The sequence below is a fragment of the Cucumis melo genome, chromosome 6 (genome assembly GCF_025177605.1).
Source record: "Cucumis melo cultivar AY chromosome 6, USDA_Cmelo_AY_1.0, whole genome shotgun sequence".
NCBI lineage: Eukaryota > Viridiplantae > Streptophyta > Magnoliopsida > Cucurbitales > Cucurbitaceae > Cucumis > Cucumis melo.
This window is the reverse complement of record NC_066862.1, coordinates 20,157,209-20,177,828: the sequence shown is the minus strand read 5'-3', so window position 1 is coordinate 20,177,828 and position 20,620 is coordinate 20,157,209. Positions and strand designations below refer to the sequence as shown.

General features: G+C 35.4%; 1 protein-coding gene across 1 annotated transcript; it reads left to right on the top strand.

Moving 5' to 3' along the window:
* The first annotated feature begins 1,883 nt into the window (after positions 1-1,883).
* On the top strand, positions 1,884-20,370 carry LOC103491850 (probable glycosyltransferase At5g03795). The gene is made up of 6 exons (XM_008451965.3): positions 1,884-2,222; positions 2,308-2,604; positions 2,816-3,102; positions 6,174-6,406; positions 19,766-19,923; positions 20,076-20,370. Exons 1-6 carry the CDS (start codon positions 2,061-2,063, stop codon positions 20,175-20,177), a joined length of 1,239 nt encoding a protein of 412 aa, XP_008450187.1. The 5' UTR covers positions 1,884-2,060; the 3' UTR covers positions 20,178-20,370.
* Positions 20,371-20,620: the final 250 nt, after the last annotated feature.

The following is a 20,620-nucleotide window of genomic DNA, read 5'->3' as shown; positions in this document are numbered from 1 at the left end:
TGTTTTAAAAATAAAAGGAATTTTATATAATGTGTTTAAGTCCTTAAATGTATTTCTACGGAAACCTTGAGTTACATGATTTCTCTTACGCTTTCCCATTTCTTAAAATGCATGTGAATTATAAATGAATGAGACGTAATATGAACTGAAATGATGAAGTGAGATGATCTTATGTACCCTAAGCGATGAGATTGCCTCACACTTGCTGTGTGTTTAGGTGTGAGATGTCTTATCATTGCTGTGTGATCTGGGATAAGATGCTCTATTCTTATTGTGTGATCTAGCATTGGAAGATGCATTGAGATTACTCCACATAACTGTAACTCGACAAAAGAGTGTGATAAACGTTTGAGCTGATAAAGGGTACAAAAATATGTAGAAGGATCATGCGATGTGATTATATGATGATTTATAAAGACTATGTTTCTATTCGATATGAGCATTTATGCATGATTTAAAAAGAAAATGATTGTCCATGCGATTATATGATGATTTTGAATCGTGTTGATTGCCTAATGCATTGAAATGATTTGCATGGTTTAAAAAGGAAACTCAATGTTTTACTATTGAAAAGCATGATATTTGTATCGTATGATTTATGACACATCAAAGTAGAATTGGATTTATTAAAGGTGTTGATAAAAGACCTCACTCACTAGACATTTTTGTTTAAACTTTCAAATGTTTTATTTTATCCTCTAAGTAGCAAAGGACATCCAACGTTGAACTTGTAGCCTTGGTTGCTTATTGTGCCATACGTGAAATGCATCATTTAGGTAGTGACCACTGTTAACTTGCATAGCATGTAGAAGCTAGGCAACAAGAGTCAAATTGTTATTTTGAATTTGTAATTAGTTATTATGAAAGAATCTTGTACTAAGTGTTGAATGTACTTTGTTACTAAACGTCAGTAAAGTCTTATTATTTCAATTGAGTTCCAATTTCACATTTAAGCTTGTAGGTTGTGATTAATCCACTTACTAGGTGTTCTGTGTGTCATCTCGCGAAGAGACTTGCTTAGAATGTCTAGGCAGTCATGTCTCCACTTGGTTTCAAAGAGTGACATTTGGGATAGGACGTGACAGACATTTAAAGTATAAGATCCGGTTGTTTAAATCTCTTATTTCACTTTCATCATCTTCGACTATGTACTGTTGCATTTTTAAACAATTGTGTACCAAAATCTAAACGATCGTGTATATTGTATTATATAATCGTTAGATTTGAAGTTTTCACGATCATTTACATTGAACTACACGATTGTTTACCAAAATCAATACGATCGCTTACTATGGTCAATACGATCGTTTACCATGGTCATTACGATTATTTGAAGTATATTATTTCACTACACGATCATTTATTCTAACATAAACAATCGTGTATACGAATCCGACGATCGTTTATGTTCAAAGCTTTCTTGCCATCGTTTAGAGTTTATTATTCGATCGTTTAAATTTGAAGCATTTTTTCCATAGTTTAAAATGAACTATATGATTGTGTATCATGATCTAAGATTCTAAACCATTGTTTTGACTGTAGTACACGATCGTTTAGAGGAAGATTATTCGCGCGCATGAGACCGATTAATCGCTTGTTGACCGTGTCATTTTTGGTATTTCGCAATATAAGCATGTAAACTTTTTCCTTTTTCAAAATTGTCACAGAGTAAATATTTTATCAATTTTTATATTTTTGAAAAAAAGAAAGACCCTTTTACTTAAATTAGTACTATTTGATTGGTTATCATTTATGTTCCGTTGGATTTTCTTTCATATAATATAAATTTCAATACAAAATATAGAAATATTTATTACCATGTTGTAAAATAAAGTTAAAAATCGAACTACCAAACCGATCACATGTTGATGATTGATTATGGACACTATGCATAAAAAAGGAAATCCGAATGCCTTCTTCAATCTCCCATACCGAAACCGATACCGAAGCTGGAACCTGATTCGCTTTCTCCACCTTCTACAGTGCCGTCGACCACACATTCTCGTCGCCGGTTTCCTCCACGCCCTCACTCTTCCACTGCGTTCTCTCTTTCTCCGGTAATGTCAGCTCTCAAGCACCCATTTCAACTGACCTCCTCCTCTTCATCTCCTCTTTGTTCTCTACGCGCCTCTCTCCTTACTCTCGCCGTTCTCACTCTCCTCTCCTTCACTTATCTCTCCTTCACTTCCCTTCACTCATCCCCTCCCTCCTCTCCCTCTCAGGTACGCCATTTTCTTCTTTCCACATTCTTCACTTCTTCTTTTCCCTCTGTTTCATGCTCATGGATTTGGGGTTTTCATTCCGAAGCTTCCCGTCAAATTGGGAGCCCTTAATGATGCTGCGGATGAGGAGATTTCGGATGTCTACCACTCTCCACAAGTTTTTCGCTTGAATTATGAGGAAATGGATAGCAAATTCAAGGTTTATATATACCCAGATGGCGATCCCAATACTTTTTACCAGACTCCCAGAAAGCTCACTGGCAAGTATGCAAGTGAGGGTTACTTTTTCCAGAATATTAGAGAGAGTCGCTTCCGCACTGAAGATCCGGATCAGGCACACCTCTTTTTCATTCCGATATCATGTCATAAGATGCGAGGCAAGGTATGGTTCTTATCCAATCCTTTTTGGGTTTTCTTTCTTGTTCTGTTTTTTTTTTAACAACTAGCAATTAGGTAACTAGTGGTGCGTGTGGATTTGTAGCTTCTTGCTTTGTTACTTGTGTGTGTAGCTAGAAGCATTGGTTTTGGGGGAATTCGAGTTGCTTAATTTCTTCTTTGTCTTATAAATCATGATGTTTATGGATCCAATGAAGGGTACATCCTACGAGAATATGACGATAATTGTCCAAAATTATGTCGAAGGCTTGATATCCAAGTATCCTTACTGGAACAGAACCTTGGGTGCGGATCACTTTTTTGTCACTTGTCATGATGTTGGTGTGAGAGCTTCCGAAGGCTTGCCTTTTCTTATAAAGAATGCAATTCGAGTTGTGTGCTCTCCTAGCTATGATGTCGGATTCATTCCTCACAAGGATGTTGCTCTTCCCCAAGTGCTGCAGCCATTTGCTCTTCCAGCTGGAGGAAACGATACAGAAAATAGGTAAAGGAATTGATATTTGTGAGTTATACTTTCCATTTCTTTCACCTCAAGAAGTGACTAGTGACAGACAACAGTATCTCTAGTTGGCAATTACAACCTAAATCTGGTTTTAGATATTCTCCTTGTTTGAACTTTGATCTTCTTCTCCATGTATGGATCTCGGCTATATTTTTGGTTTATACTGCTTTTCAGAATCACAAGTAGGATGGAAGAAAAAATTATGACATTTCTTTGTCTAACTTTGCGATAAAGAGATAGATCCCAACAATTTATCCATAAAAACGAATTGTATGCAACATTTAATCACAAAATTTTCTCTACCCATGTGTACCACTGCTTTTGCTTGGCTCCTTAGTGTTCCAATCATACAAAAGGATGTGAGAAGAAACCCTACATTCTAATTCCTATTCTAAATTTAAATTTGGCTGTTTATTAGAACGTCTTTCCCTCTAAATGAAACACCTTCCATATAATGAGTTAAATATTTCAGGTTCCACATAGTAGCCAAGAGTAATTTCTTCAAAATTTGAGATATTAATTCACATTTTGTCTTATTGTTAGGGTGATGTAGGCGAACTTAAATATTAAATTAGAATGGTTATCGCGAGTATAAAGTATTAACTTCAGTAGAGGAGAGATGTCCTTTGCTTAATCCTAGATTAAGTAAGTTCAGTTACCACCGACTCTTCTTGTAACCAATAGAACTGGATCTTGAACCATTTGTGTGATCTGTCAAGTTACAAGTCCTGAAAGACAGTTATTTAGATTAACTACTAGGTAGTAATTTAAGGGAAGCAGATTGGCGGTAAAGTGCTGTTCAAGGTTCAGAAATGGAAGAAAGCACTTTAATAGAAACTGGCAGGCTAACTCTCAAACAATCTGTTCTTTCACTTGTACCCTTTCATTTTATTTTGTTTAATTTGATTTTGATTTTGATTATTATTTTTTTCATTACACCTATTCTTGGGAAGCTTGTTGAGTTTACTGAGGAGTTTCGGACTGTTTTATTTGGGAGGAATAAAGACTCAGATAGGGATGTGGAGTCATCTTGTTAACTGGAAGGTCATATTAACCCTAGGGATGGGGGGCTTAGTATTAGAAAGTTCTGTAGCCAAAGCTTTTATTCTTCTAAATGGCTGGGGTAATTCGTAGAGAAGGGGATGCAGGGATGCTTTATATCATAAGGTGGATGTGAGAATTTATGGGGTAGATTAGGCTACCTCCTTGTATGGTAAACTTGGAGAGTTGGTGTTTCAGGAGTCCTTGGACTCTGGGATTAGGCAATGAAGGGCCTTTTAGGAGGTATTTGGTTTAAGATGGAGATGTGGTAAAAACGAGTTTGTCAAGGGGATCTGTCATGTGTGGCTTAGAGCACATTGAAAGTAAACTTGTAAACTTTATTTATTCATTAACATAGTGGATAGTCAAGGTCGTAAGTGACATGTTGGACTAAAAGCAGCTTGGGTGACGTCTAGAGTTCAGTAGGCGTTTCATGGTTATAGGTAGAGGATTTGTTAGAGAAGAAGATAATTTTTCAGAGTTTCCCCTGTAGATAGACTAATAGCTGATGGTGGAAAGGTTGGATATATTTCCTTGTCGATCCCTTTACCAATTTTATTTTAATTGTTTTTCTTAAATATGTGTGGTTTGTTCTATGTTCCTTTATCATGGGAAGATTAATATTTGAGATTTCATTCAAAGAAACTTCATATCAGTGACTTGTCCTAATTAGTGCTGGTTAAGTTAAGACTTTGAAGAAGTTCAGGAGCATTGGGGCTCAAATGGTATGCTCTTCTGAATAAGGATTGTCTTGAGCTTCTTTAATTGTTCGGTGTGAGCTGGTACTTCCCATGACAATTTCTTCCACAGTTGCTGCCCTTGCTTCATGATTCAGAGAGGAGTTTGCAGTTGAATGCTTACTGTGCATTACTTTGAAGCTTATTATTAGATAGAAATTTGAGAAACTTTTATTGTATTTGAGAGAGTTTTTGGATTTCAAATCTCGTGTTTCTTTTAGATTTTAGAGGTTCATTGGACAAAACTTGTCCTTTATTATTAATACTATTATTATTTTATTTGTTATGCACATGGAAAGTTTCTTTATGATTCTGCTGAAGGAGACTTTTGTCTTCTCCATTTTGTATACTTTCTTCTGTTAGTTAAATTTTTTTTTTTTGGCAATGAAGATCTGCCATGAACATTGGAGGGAGCAGGCCTCATGATAGCCAACCTCATAAGAAATCTTCACATCAATAGGTAGGTAGACTAGAATACTGATAGGTCTGGGCTAACTAAGTGTATTCCCGAAGAAAAAAGAAAGGCCTGGGTACTGGGAAAAAGAGATAGAGAAAGAGAATGTGGCAAATCTTGTCCTTTATTATTAATACTTTTAAAGGGACGAGGGGTTGTGTATGATTTTATCATCTTTTAATCTTTCTTGTGTAGTTCTGTGAGCACTGTGGAGAGGGGGGACCTCTCAAAACTCCCTTGCCTTTGCCGAATTAATAATATATAATTTGAGATCTATCAATTACTTGATGAGGAAAGGTGTTTTAACACAAGAGTTAGCCTTCTAACCTGATCTTCTTGAATGTTATTCCTACTTTAGTGTGTTGTTGATATACTACTGATTGCCTCAACGAGACCACTTTTTTTCTCCCAACTACAAGCCCTGAGAAGACTTTTAGATCTATCAATTACTTGATGAGGAAAGGTGTTTTAACACAAGAGTTAGCCTTCTAACCTGATCTTCTTGAATGTTATTCCTACTTTAGTGTGTTGTTGATATACTACTGATTGCCTCAACGAGACCACTTTTTTTCTCCCAACTACAAGCCCTGAGAAGACTTTTAGACTGTTGCCCATATTTACCACCTTATTTTAAAAGTTCCCTTATCAAAAAAAGTTTTGAATGCAAGTTTTATTTCTTGTATCGATCAAATTAATATATATTCTATTCAGATGATTTACTTATCTTATCTCCCAGTTGTATAATCTTTTTCTCTAAAAAAATTGCTGTCACATAAAAAATACAGATTAACTGCTGACGGAGATGTTACTATTATCTGTAGGACAACCCTAGGTTTCTGGGCAGGGCATCGGAACTCTAAAATTAGAGTCATACTAGCTCGTGTGTGGGAGAATGATACAGAACTAGACATTTCAAACAACAGGATAAGCAGGGCTACTGGACATTTATTGTACCAGAAAAGATTTTACAAGACAAAATTCTGCATATGCCCAGGAGGTTCACAAGTCAACAGTGCTCGAATAGCTGACTCAATCCACTATGGATGTGTTCCGGGTGAGAACTCTCTTCTTTTGGTTATTTAGCTATAGAAAATTCATTTTCTATTTTTATTTTTTTAACGAAAGATTTAGGTAATCTAATTTACTCTCTTCATTTTCTTGCGAATGGAAGGAAGGTGATTGTCCTTTAATTTTTCAAAATCTAGTTTATTGAAATGTAAGGGATAGTAATCTAAAGTTCCAATTGAATTTCAAAAGAACGAAATGGAAGGCTGATGGAAGTTCAAAGGCGCTGAGGGTTGTAGGAGAGAATGACTTAGTCATTCATTTTACGTTTCCAATTTGACTTTCTGTTTCTTTGTGAAACTATTTGTTTCATGATCTTGATTCAATTTCCCTTCAGTCTTCTTTTGTGGGGAATGTATTAGGAGTTGATACGTCCAAACTGTGATGTTGACTGCAAGCACATAAGGCATACTATAGTATAGAAATAGTCGGAGATGGACTATCATCCTCTGGAGTTTGAAGTGTTTGAGTATAAAATTAAAGCAAGTAATGTAAATAACCGAGAAATTCGGTCACACGAGAATTCTAGGGTATGACTTTTTGTTTAATGGACTTAAGAGTGCGTTTGGATTATTTATGGAAAAAAATGTTTTTCAAGAATACATTTTCTTTTAAACACTTTCTTTAAAATTCAAACACTTACATGTTTGGTTAGATCTTTTTATAAGTGTTTATATACATAATATTCTCAAAATTTGGTTTTGAGTGTTCTCTTTAAAATGAATTATTTTTCAATCTTATTTTTTAAAATGCATTTTCAAAAGTTACCAAACACCTTAAATTTTTTAAAATGATTTTTTTTTTCAAATTTAGACACTTTAAAAGGTAATCCAAACACCCCGTAATTGCCCTTGACCAATTTAACACCAATTTTACAGTTATAGAAGTCTCATTTTCAAGTGTCTTCTCTTTATGTCACATTTCTTTATTAGTAAATATAATCAGTTGAAATATGGTTACTTAGTTAGCATTTCAGTTTATCAGTTAGTATATGGATATTACTTTTCTGTCCTTGATAATTCACTGTATAAATACCCCTTTCATTAAATTAATACAACAAGGTAAAATACCTTTATTTACCCAATATGGTATCAGAGCAATTTTTGCCCCAATTCCCGCCTCCTTTTGCATCTCCACCTTCTCTCTTCGTCTTCGATCAATTTCCATGGCAGATACGGTTGAAATTGAAGAAACCGTTTCAATGGAGAATCAAACCAGCAACAATGGAAGTTGATCAGATCTAATTGCTGCTGCGAACTCTCAGATTGATGCTCAACTCAATCCCTACTTCATCCATCACTCACTTGGCCCGACTACTGCAATAGTTATGCAACCTCTGGCTCTAACCGGAGCCATCAATTGCACTTCATGCAGTCGTGCGATGCTAATGGCAATTTCAGGGCGAAATAAGGCCTGTTTCATCACCAGAAAGATAAGAAAACCTTTGGGCAAAGTCCTACTTGATGCCTGGATTTGCAACTACGACATTATTGCCTCATGGATTCTCAACTCTGTCTCAAAAGAGATTGCGGCAAGCATTGTTTACACAGGATCAGTCAAGGAGATATGGAATGAATTATGTCAAATATTCAAACAACCAAATGGCCCTAGCATCTACCAACTTTGAAAAGAATTTGTCACCTTGCGGCGAGGAAACTTGACAATCGGAACGTACTACACAAAACTCAAAACCATATGGCACGACTTGAATGAATATCACCTGGATGCACTTGTGGAGGTTTGAAGCCTTTCATTACTCATCTTGAATCCGAATACATCATGACCTTCCTAATAGGACTGAACAACTCCTATGATGCTGTAAGTGCACAAATCCTTCTTATGAAACCTCTGCCATCAATTACCACTGTGTTCTCTCTATTAATTCAAGAAAAACAAAGATCCCCTGGCATTTTGATTCCCCCTAATGCTTCAACAATGGCCATATCAAGTGATCGAACTTGCAGAAAAAGAGCGTCCTACTTGCTCTTACTGTGGAAGCAGGGGACATGTGGCTGACAAGTGTTATAAGAAACATGGATATCCTCCAAACTACAAACCAAAAAACTCAAACTTCAATTTCCCTGCTTCAGATACCTCAAAGATAGTGAGTAAAGTTGCCAACACCAATTCAACTGCTACCAATCCTTCTCCAATTTTTTTCTCAAGCCTAAGCTCAGAACACTACAGACAATTAATGACTTTGCTTAACACTCATCTTCAAGCAGCCAATACAGTCAGGCATCTTCTCACACTCTAGGCATCTTCTCCCTAACTTCACATAATGTTTGGTCACATGATGATTGGATTATAGACTCAGGAGCATCTAGACACATGCCACAATAAATCTCTTTTCAGAAGTTGGAGTCTCATAAATAACATATTTGTAATGCTACCAAATGGCCATAAATAACAAGATGTCTCGTTTGTTCCTCAGTTTACATATAACCTCATCTCCGTCAGTTGCTTATTGACCTCAAAGAATATCTCAGTTGACAGTACTTGTTGCAACATACAAGATCTTTCTCTATCAGTGACTATTGGCAAGGCTAGTTGTCAAAATGGATTATATGTGCTCAGCAAAGATGTTGATGCTTCTGTAGCTGCTGGAGTTAATATCAATGTTGTCTCAGTACCTACTTGGCATCGATGTTTAGGTCACTTGTCACCTAAATGCCTTTCTTATTTGTCTTCAACCTTATGTTTGTCTAGTCATTCCGTACATAATTCATCATGTCATATATGCCCATTAGCAACAAAAAGAGGTTATCATTTCATTCCAATAATAATATTGCTTCTTCTCCATTTGATCTAATCCATGCTGACATATGGGGGCCTTTTAAAACACCATCTTATGGTGGATATAAATACTTTTTGACATTGATTGATCATTGCTCATGCTTCACATGGGTCTACATGCTAAGGCAGAAATCTGACTTCCAACTCATCGAAACTCAATTCTCAATAATTATCAAGAGTTTTCGATCTAACAATGCCCATGAACTAAAATTCACTGAATTCTTTGCTACAAAAGGAACAACCCACCAATTCTCTTGTGTTGAATGACCTCAGCAAAATTCAGGAGTATAGTGAAAACATAACACCTCCTCAACGTTGCCCAAACTCTTTTCTTCCAATCACGAGTTCCAATCTGTTTTTGGGGAGATCGTGTTCTAACAACAGCATATATCATAAACAGAACTCCAATGACACTTTTGAAAAATAAGTCTCCATTTACTGTTCTCCATGGCAAACCTGTAGATTACACTCACATGAGAGTTTTTGGTTGTCTCTGCTAGGTTTGATCCCAGGGCCTCATTTTGTATTTTCATTGGCTACCCATCAAGCATGAAAGGATATCGTTTATATGATATTGAAAAGAAAACTAGCTTTGTATCATGAGATGTGACATTCTTTGAGCAACACTTCCATTCCATTCAATATCTACCAATGAACATTCAGAACTTGAAAATGTCTTTCATGACCTTGTCTTACCCATGCCAATACTTGACAACAAAATCACTACCTCAAACATACCTCAAGCTACAGTTGATCCTATCATTGACAATATTGTTCCCAATGATAACTTGAATTCTAACTTTGTTGCTCATGAAAATACACAGGATGCACAAGATGTTCATAGCCCTAAAACTCAAATTAAACAAGATGCTGCAAATGAAGGGAACACTTCCGATACAACCAACACAACACTGGAACAATCCATAGCTCCATGTAATCCACCCATTTCTCGAAAATCCAGAAGACAGCACAAGCCTCCAAGCTTTCTAAAAGACTGCCACTGCCACCTACTGACTCATGGCTCTCCTCCAAAAGACACCACTTCATATCATCCTATAGACAAAGTCCTGTCTTATGAGAAACTGAATCAGACACACAGTACCTTCTTATGCAACATGTCCACAAAATATGAACCATCATTCTTCCATCAGGCTGTAAACTCAAATGCTATGGATGCAGAGATCTCTGCCATGGAAAGAACAAACACCTGGACATAGTTCCCCTTACCTATGGACATCATGTTGTAGGATGCAAATGGGTTTACACTTTACCGAGTCAAATATCATGCTGATGGCACAATTGTTAAGCTTAAAGCCTGATTGGTTGCAAAGGGATATAGTCAACAAGAAGGTATTGACTTCCTTGAAACCTTTTCCCTTGTGGCTAAAATAGTTACTGTCAAAGTACTTCTATCCCTAACAACTTTCTTTGGCTGGTCCCTTTACCAAATGGATGTCAACAATGCATTCCTCAACGACACCTATTTGAAGAAGTATACATGACATTGCCAATGGGCTTTTACTCCAAGGAGCAACAATCCTCATACCCTCCACTTGTCTACAAACTGCCACAAGTCAATATATGAACTAAAGCAAGCATCCAGACAATGGCTCTTGAAATTCTCTGGAGAATTACTCACTAATGGACAAATTGGACTCTCCCCCATAAAGGCACGGTTCTCAAATTGGATCTTGAGAAGACTTTTGATACTGTTGATTGAGAGTTTCTGGATGTTGTTCTTTAGGCTAAGGGCTTTGGTTTTCTAAGGCGATCTTGGATCAAGGGTTCTATCTGATCTAGCAAATTATTCGATCATTATTAATGGCAAACTGCTAGGGAATAACGTCCCTTCCTGTGACATTCTACATTGCGATCTTTTCTCACCTTTCTTATTTATTTTGGTTGTTGATTGCCTTAATTGTTTCTTGGCTCACCATGCTTGTTTAGGTTATATTTCCGCCCATCTTATCATGCTTACTCTTTTTGTTTGAACCTTCTGCTGTTCATATATTTGGTAGGGCCACTGGTTTAGAAATTATTCTTTACAAGGGCAAGTTGCTTGGGATTCATATTGCCGACACTGAGATGGAGTGGTGGTTTCAAATAGGGACATAATTTACTTTTTTGGGTGGTAACTCAAAAACAACCATTTGGCAACCTGTTATTGAGAGAATTCAGCACAAGCTCCATAATTGGAAGTATGCTTTCATTTCGAAGGGTGGTTGCGATACACTTGTTTAGTCCTCTCTTGCTAGTTTGCCAATTTATTATCTTTGTTTTGCGCACTAAGGGTAGCAAGGACTTTGGATAAGCTGATTCACGATTTTTTCTAGGAAGGTTCTCATGGCGATGGTGGTATGTGTAATGTCAAGTGGGAGGCTGCTCGACTTCCAAAATCAAAGTGGCTTTGGAATTGGTAATTTTTCAGCATCATAATTTGCTTTATTGGCTAATTGGAATGGGAGAATTCTTACTAAATAGTTGATTTTATGATGGAGGCCCATTGATGCTAACTATTATGAGCCTGATCGGGAGAGATTGGTATTCCAAAAAAAAAATTGTGAGTGGTTGGCCAAGAACTATTCGATTAAGTTTATTGAATCCCTTGGAGATTTATCTGTCAAACTAGTTATTTGGTTGCTAGCCGTGTGCAACGTTCCCTTGGTGATGAGACTTCTACTTTCTGGACTGACTCATGGCTTAGTTGTGGCCCTATTATGATTGCGTCTCCTATGCATTATCATTTTGCCTTTTCTTTTCATGATGCTATTGTGGCTGTTTTGTACGTTGAGACAACCGATGCGTGGGACTTGCGCCTTTGATGCAACCTTAACGATGTGGAAACTAATAAATGAGCTAGTTTTTTCATCTTTTGGCTCCATTTGGTATTCTAAATTCTCTTTATCATTGGACTTGACCTCTTGATTCTTCTTTCCACTATTTTGTTAAATCACTCATGGTGGATTTGTTTGTGATTGTGAATCGTCTTTTTTTAAAAGATCTTTATTTGGTAATTGGGAGAATCATTATCTGAAGAAAATTAAAATCTTTCTTTGGGAGCTAGGAACTTAGTCTTTGAGCCATTAGTACATCAATGCAATCTTTCTTTGGGAGTTAGGAGCTTAGTCTTGGAGCTATTAGTACGTCATGCACTTGTCCCCTTCTTGGTGCATTATGTGTGAATATGCTAGTGTCAAAGTTTCCTAGTCACCACTTCATGTATCATATTTGCATCCAGTTTTTATATTGTTGTTTATAAAGCTTCTGGATGGTCTGTGCCTTTTCTAACAACGTTTATGATTCTGAGAAGATTTTATAGTTGGCTTTCACTCGTGCGTTTTTATTTGGCATCTTTGAGCGAAAGGAATGCTCATATTTTTACGGATGTTTCCTTTTCTTTTGATTGTTTTATGGATATGGTTCTTTCAACTTTCTTTTGGTGTGAAAATAAGCACCCTTTTGCCCTCTAGAACTATATTTTTTAACTCCCAATTGGCGATTATTTTGTAACTCACCTGTATGGTGTTTAGAGTTTTACTTATTTCATTAATGAATGATTTTTCTTCTTCTAAAATAAAAAAGAGAACGGTGAAAAATGCTCAATTTCACGAGTATAAGTGCAATAAAGTGATAGACCCTAATAGTAAGTGTACAAGGGTAAAAAAGTGAGGGAGGAAGGCCTTATCGTTCACTGTGTGCACAAATGATAGTGTGACCTAGTGTGTTGAAAATTAAACATGTTTTAAATAAATAAGTTATATGTGAGTTAATTTATGTAAGTTAGAGAATGATGTGAGTTAAAAATGTTAGAGTTAATTTAGTAAGAGTTTCACCTTAGTTAAATGTAGGATTTAATTTGTTGTATTTAATTGTGATATAAGTTATTCTTATGACAATCCTATAAATAGGATTGAAATGTTGTAATCTAAATCATCCAAGTGTGAGTTGAATACACACAACAAGTCTTCCAAAAAGGTTTTTGTTTTCTATCAAATATTCTATTTGGTGATTATTTATTTGGGGTGTTCATCAAACGCTTCCAACAAAGTGGTATCAGAGCTTGAGTTTGGAGTAAAAAAATTGGTTTTGCAAATGACAAACAACAATTTAGTTCCCTTCCAAGTACCTCGACTTACGAAAGAAAGTTATAATAGTTGGTGTATTCGAATGAAAGCTCTACTTGGTTCACAAGATGTGTGAGACATTGTTAGTAATGGCTATGAAGAACCAGAAAGTGATGCAGCTTTGAATCAAGCTCAACGAGAAACTTTACAAAATACAAGAAAAAAAGATCAAAAGGCTCTCACCATCATTCAGCAAGCCATTGATGATAACAATTTTGAGAAAATTTCTGGAGCAACTACTGCATATCAAACATGGCAAATTTTGGAGAATACGTATAAAGGAGTAGATCGAGTCAAGAGGGTTCGCCTTCAAAAATTGAGAGGTGATTATGAATCACTACATATGAAGGAGTCTGAATCAGTTCCAGATTATACTTAAGATTGCTAGCAGTAGTAAATGAAATGAAAAGATTTGGTGAGACAATAAGCGATGAGCAAGTAGTAGAAAAGATACTTCGCTCATTGGATTAAAAATTTAATTTCATCGTTGTAGCTATTGAAGAATCAAAGGATTTGAGTACAATGTCCATTGATCAACTTATGGGTTCTTTACAAGCCCATGAAGAGAAGCTTCTTAAGAAGAACAAGTAGATGACTGAGCAACATTTTCAGTCAAAGTTGAAATTAAAAGACAAGGAAGGCAGCCTAGAAAAAGGAAATCGAGGTTGAGGATGTGGTGGTAATCGTGGACGTGGTGATTTCAAAGATCGAGGTCGAGGAAGCTACGGTCAAAGAAAATTTGATGAGAGTAATTCAAACTCAAATTCATCAAGAGGTAGAGGAAGACAACATTATTCGAGGTCAAGTGGGGAAAGATCAAATAATGACAGGAGGTATGACAAAAGACAGGTTGAATGTTATAATTGTCATAAATTCGGCCATTATTCTTGGGAATGCGGAAATAGAGTTGAAGAAAATGCAATTATGCTGAGAAAGATGAAGAAAGCGGTGATTCCTCATTGTTTCTAGCATGCAAAGGTGCGGAAACATGTGAAAACAGTGCATGGTATCTCGATAGTGGTGCAAGCAATCACATGTGTGGAAGTAAATCAATGTTCGTTGAACTTGATGAATCTGTTGGTGGCGATATCGTATTTGGTGATGCCACAAAAATTCCGGTTGAAGGAAAAGGTAAAATTTTGATCAATTTGAAGAATAAGAAGCATGAGTTTATCTCTAAGGGGACGTTTGGGGGAAGGGTTGGATTATGGGGGGTTAGGTTATGTAATCCAACCGCCGTTTGGGGGAAGGGTTATGTAACCCTAGTTTTAACTCCTTAACCCTTCCTCAACCCTTCTTCAATACTTCTTAACCCTTCTTCAACTTTTTCTCAATCCTTCTTCACAACATTATCATAACACTTCCTTCATAACCCTTCCCCCAAACACATCTTATCATAACACTTCCTCCATAACCCTTCTCCCAAACACATCTTATTATAATCCTAGGTTTATCTTAACACTAGTTTTATCATAACTCTAACCCCCCATAACCCAACCCTTCCCCCAAACGGCCTCTAATGTTTATTATGTGCCTAATATGAAGAACAACATTTTGAGTTTGGGACAACTCTTAGATAAAGGCTATAATATTTTGATGAAGGATTATAGTCTTTTGATAAGAGATAATCATGACAAAATTATTGCTAAAGTGCAAATGACGAAAAATAGAATGTTTTTATTAAACATTTAAACTGATGTTGCTAAATGTTTAAAGTCATGTTTGAAAGATTGCAATTGGATTTGGCACTTGAGATTTGGGCATTTGAACTTTGATGGCTTAAGATTATTAGCCAGGAAGAACATGGTGAAAGAGTTGCCATATGTCAAACATCCAAATCAACTTTGTGAAGGCTGTCTTCATGGCAAACAATCAAGGAAGAGTTTTCCACAAGAATCATCTTCGAGAGCAAGGAGACCACTGTAGTTAGTTCATACGGATCTTTGTGGATCGATCAAACCAAGTTCTTTTGGTAAGAAAAATTATTCCTTATTATTTATTGATAATTTCAGCCGGAAAACTTGGGTTTACTTTGTCAAACAGAAATCAGAAGTATTTGGCATATTCAAGAGATTTATAGCTCTTGTTGAAAAAGAAAGTGGTTATTACATTAAAGCTTTGAGATCAGACAGGGGAGGTGAATTCACTTCAAATGAATTCAAAACTTTTTGCGCAGAAAATGAAATCCGTCAATCTATGACAGTTCCATTTACTCCTCAACAAAATGGTGTTGTTGAAAGGAAGAACCGAACAATACTTAACATGGCTCGAAGCATGTTGAAGTGCAAGAAGATGCCAAAAGAATTTTGGGCACAAGTTATTGAGTGTGCAGTGTACTTGTCAAATCGTTCCCCTACTAGAAGCTTATGGAACAAAACTCCTCAACGAGCATGGACAGGAAGAAAACCATCCATTGGTCATTTGAGAGTATTCGGATGCATGGCTTATGCGCATATACCTGATCAAAAGCGTAGTAAGCTTGATGATAAAAGTGAGAAATATGTGTTTGTTGGCTATGATGCAAGCTCAAAAGGCTACAAGCTTTATAATTCTCTTACAAAGAAGACGATCGTAAGTAGAGATGTTGTGTTTGATGAAGAAGCATCATGGAATTGGAATGACGAACCAGAAGATTACAAATTTTTGTTTTTTCCCGACGAATGTGATGAGCCTAGTGACATTGCTTCTCCACCAACATCGCCAATCACTCCACAACAAAGCACATCTTCATCATCTGCAAGTTCAAGTGAAGGGCCTCGTGGCATGAGAAGCTTACAAGACATATATGATGAAACTGAAGAGTTAAGTCAAAGTTTTAATAACCTTACTCTTTTTTGTTTATTTGGTGACAATGAACCTTTGAATTTTGAAGAAGCTTTGCAAAATGACAAATGGAAGATTGCTATGGATGAAGAGATAAAAGCCATAAAAAAGAATGATACGTGGGAACTTTCTACTCTTCCAAATGGAAAGAAAGCAGTAGGTGTCAAATGGGTGTTTAAGATAAAAAGAAATGAAAAGGGGGGAAGTGGAGAGATACAAAGCAAGATTAGTTGCAAAAGGATATTCTCAAAGAAAAGGCATTGATTATGATGAAGTATTTGCTCCCATTGCTCGTTTGGAAACTATAAGGTTGTTAATTGCTCTTGCTGCACAAAATAATTGGAAAATTTTTCAGATGGATGTCAAATCGGCATTTTTGAATGGATATCTAGAAGAAGAAGTCTACTTGGAACAACCTCCTAGTTATTCTTCCAAGAGGATAAAGTTCTAAAATTGAAGAAGGCATTATACGGATTGAAAAAAGCACCAAGAATGTGGAATAGCAGAATCAACAAATATTTCCTTGATAATGGGTATTTGAGGTGTCCTTATGAACATTCTCTTTATATTAAGGTTAATGGTCATGGAGATATTTTGGTAGTTTGTTTGTACGTGGATGACTTAATTTTTACAGGAAATTGTGCAAGTATGTTTGAACATCTCAAGAAGGTGATGACCCAAGAATTTGAAATGACAGATATAGGGCTAATGTCATATTATCTTGGCATTGAAGTGAAGCAATTAGAGGAAGGAATTTTCATCTCTCAAGAACGATATACTAGAGAAATTCTAGAGAAGTTTAATATGATGAATTCTAAGCCTGTTGCAACTCTGATTGAAACTTTGACCAAACTGTCCAAACATGAAGAAGGAGATGATGTTGATCCTTCATATTTCAAAAGTTTGGTTGGGAGTTTGAGATATTTGACTTGCACACGACTAGATATTCTTTTCAGCGTTGGATTGATGAGTCGATTTATGGAATCTCCTACAACTACTCATTTGAAAGTGGCAAAGAGAATTCTTCGTTACCTCTGAGGTACGCTTGACTATGAGTTGTTTTATTCTTCATCTAAAGAATTCAAGCTTGAAGGCTATTGTGATAGTGACTGGGCTGGAGATACTAATGATCGAAAGAGCACTAGTGGATATGTTTTCTTCATTGGCAATACTGCATTTACATGGAGTTCTAAGAAGCAACCTATTGTGACATTATCCACTTGTGAGGCAGAATACGTTGCTGCAGCTTCATGTGTTTGTCATGCAGTTTGGTTAAGAAATTTGTTAAAGACAGTTGGAATTTTGCAAGATGATCCAACTGTGATTTATGTAGACAATGAATAAGTCAACAATTGCTTTAGCAAAGAATCCTGTGTTCCATGATCGTTGCAAACACATTGATACAAGATTTCACTTCATCAGAGATTGCATTTTAAGGAAGGAAGTTCAAGTTGAATATGTGAAGACTGAAGATCAAATTGCAAATATTTTTACGAAGCCACTCGAAGTTAATGTATTTAACAACTTAAGAACTTTGCTTGGAGTTTTTCAAAAAAAAAAAAAACATGTTTAAGGGAGGATGTTGAAAATTAAACATGTTTTAAATAAATAAGTTATATGTGAGTTAATTTATGTAAGTTAGAGAAGGATGTGAGTTAAAAATGTTAGAGTTAATTTAGTAAGAGTTTCACCTTAGTTAAATGTAGGATTTAATTTGTTGTATTTAATTGTGATATAAGTTATTCTTATGACAATCCTATAAATAGGATTGAAATGTTGTAATCTAAATCATCCAAGTTTGAGTTGAATACACACAACAAGTCTTCCAAAAAGGTTTTTGTTTTCTATCAAATATTCTATTTGGTGATTATTTATTTGGCGTGTTCATCAAACGCTTCCAACATAGTGTAACTAGGTCGTTAGACTAGCGGAAAATGAGAATGAAGTATTTAAAATTGAATACTAAGATATAATGTCATTGTGCACCTTAACTGTGTACCTGTATATGAAATAAACAAAAAGATTCTCTCGCAAAGTTCAACTTAGGAAAGATGGTTTAGTTGTGAGGCTGTCTTTACTTGGGCATATTTGGGCATGCTCCACAGTTATAATCCTAGGGTTTTTTTGATGGTTTAGCTAAGACTTCTAGAAAGCTTAATTGTTTGAAGTAAACTCTAGTCCAGTTTTGGGGTGAGAATAATTTTTTGTCTTTTTAAATACATATATATACGAGAAAACTTGACTCATTAAGAAAATTATAAAATAATACACAAACATATAAAAAGATTAGTTCACAAAAGGAACCAAACACGATAAAGAGCACCATTCAAGAGAAAAAACATAATGAATAGTTACAGAAGGGCTTGGATAGTAGCCCAGAGAGAAACATAAGAATCTAATAAAGGACCAAACAATTACTTAAAAAGAACTTTCATCTATTCTGAAAATTCTAACGTTTCTCTCCCATCACAAGCCCACAAAATAGCACATACTTCAGCATGCCATCAACACCACTTTTTACAAATTTTCAAAATTATGGGATCACTGAAGGAGATACTGTGAAGGATAATGGAAATATTTGGTGTAGGATGTGTTTCAAAGGGGAAATGGTCGTTTAGTTTATTGGAAAAATTGATTTTGAAACTGAGTGATTGAATGCTTAGATTGTGAAACTGTTGTACATTTATGTAAATAGTTGTAGTGATTTCCCAGCAAACACCTATCCGTTAGGTTATAGCGAGCCAGTACTGGATGCACTCCAACAGATGAGATTCAATGTGTGGTTCTGTTGGTAGGCTTAAGAACGTTTGAAAGGTGACAACAGAGTAATATCTCAATCCATTTCTAAAATTAAATGTGGTAATCTTCAATCTAAACCACTTACTACATATATGCAGATTTTTTTGGGTCAAAATTCTGTAAAAGAGGAAATCATGTCACTGTCAAGTATTGTTATGAGCTGTGACATGCTTGAAGAAAAAAGGAAGGAAAATTTCAAATTATGCTAATGAGATAATGCGAAAAAAATGTAATGCAGTTTCCTTGCCGTCTTAAAACACGAGAGCCTGAGTTGTAAATTTCCTTGTTGTCTTAAAACACGAGAGGCTGAGTACTTCCCTTATACATACAACATTTTTTTCCCTTTTCCAACAACATACCTAATTCTTTCAAACCCCATTTGCGTTTATTGGAAAAAGAAGGAAACAGCTTGTATTGCATCAAATCAGTGACGAAAGGAGGAAAATGAGGAAAATAATTTTTATTATGATTGTGCTCAACATAAAAAGAAGAGCAAAGTTTATTCAGCGAACTTCTCAAATCTCTGTACATCATACATAATGCCAAACGAATATAGGTGGAGCAATAACATAACAACAATAACGTATAAGCTAGTATTAACTATATATTATATTGAGTATTAACATGTTCCTAAGGACAATATTAAAGTTCTAAGTTTGCAATCCTCTTCATCGATTTTGAAAATGAACTAGATCATCGAACATATTCCTTTTTCTGTCAATGTATGAATATTTTTCTTTTTTATATTCTGTGAAAATCTCTTTGTTTGGGGTTTATTTTGAGTTATTTGTATGGATTTCTTGCAGTGATATTGTCAGATTATTATGACCTTCCATTCAATGACATTCTTGATTGGAGAAAATTTTCGGTGATAGTTAAGGAACGTGATGTGTACCAATTGAAACAAATACTCAAGGACATATCTGATATGGAGTTCATTAAACTCCACAAAAACTTAATACAGGTACAATGTTTCTTCTTCCTACACTATCATTTGTTAATACTAAACATAGTCGATCTTTTTTTGAAATTAAAGAAAAAATACTTTCGACACTCTAAAATCACGTCGAAGGTGTACAAACTTAATATGTTTGGTGTATATTGCTCGTTTATTAGGTTCAAAAGCATTTTCAGTGGAATTCTCCCCCAATCAAATATGATGCATTCCATATGGTGATGTATGACTTATGGTTACGACACCATGTCATCAAATATTAATATGCTATAGTTACACATGATTTCTTCTACAAAATTTTGTTTGTTAATTTCTCATTGTAAGAAAAAAAATATTTGTAACCAAACTATGTACATTCTCAATATTCTCAATTATCTCTTTTGACGATATTTTCCCCTTATTTCTTTTACATTTGAAAGATATATATATTTTTTTTGTTCATTTAGACTTTTATTACATGCTTATGAATTGTATTTCTTTTGTTTCTTTTTTTTGTTTGCATGTGTAACCGTAGCATTGCATCAAATTATAGTCAACTTAGTTTTTTTTGTTTGTCTTCTTCTTATAGATAAAGCTCCCCAAAACTCACTTTTTAGGTTGTCTTTCATGTGTTAAGTCTTTTATTTAATTAGAAAAGAATGTAACTGTTGAACTGGTGTTATGATGATATTTAATGAATTTTGTTTGGTTATATGGAAATTTTCTT

Excerpts from the sequence above, each read along its gene's own strand:
- LOC103491850 (XM_008451965.3), top strand. The coding sequence starts at position 2,061 with ATGTCAGCTCTCAAGCACCCATTTCAACTGACCTCCTCCTCTTCATCT. Across the intron at positions 2,223-2,307 it reads CTCCCTCCTCTCCCTCTCAG|CTTCCCGTCAAATTGGGAGC; the intron begins GTACGCCATTTT and ends TTCATTCCGAAG. Across the intron at positions 2,605-2,815 it reads GTCATAAGATGCGAGGCAAG|GGTACATCCTACGAGAATAT; the intron begins GTATGGTTCTTA and ends GATCCAATGAAG.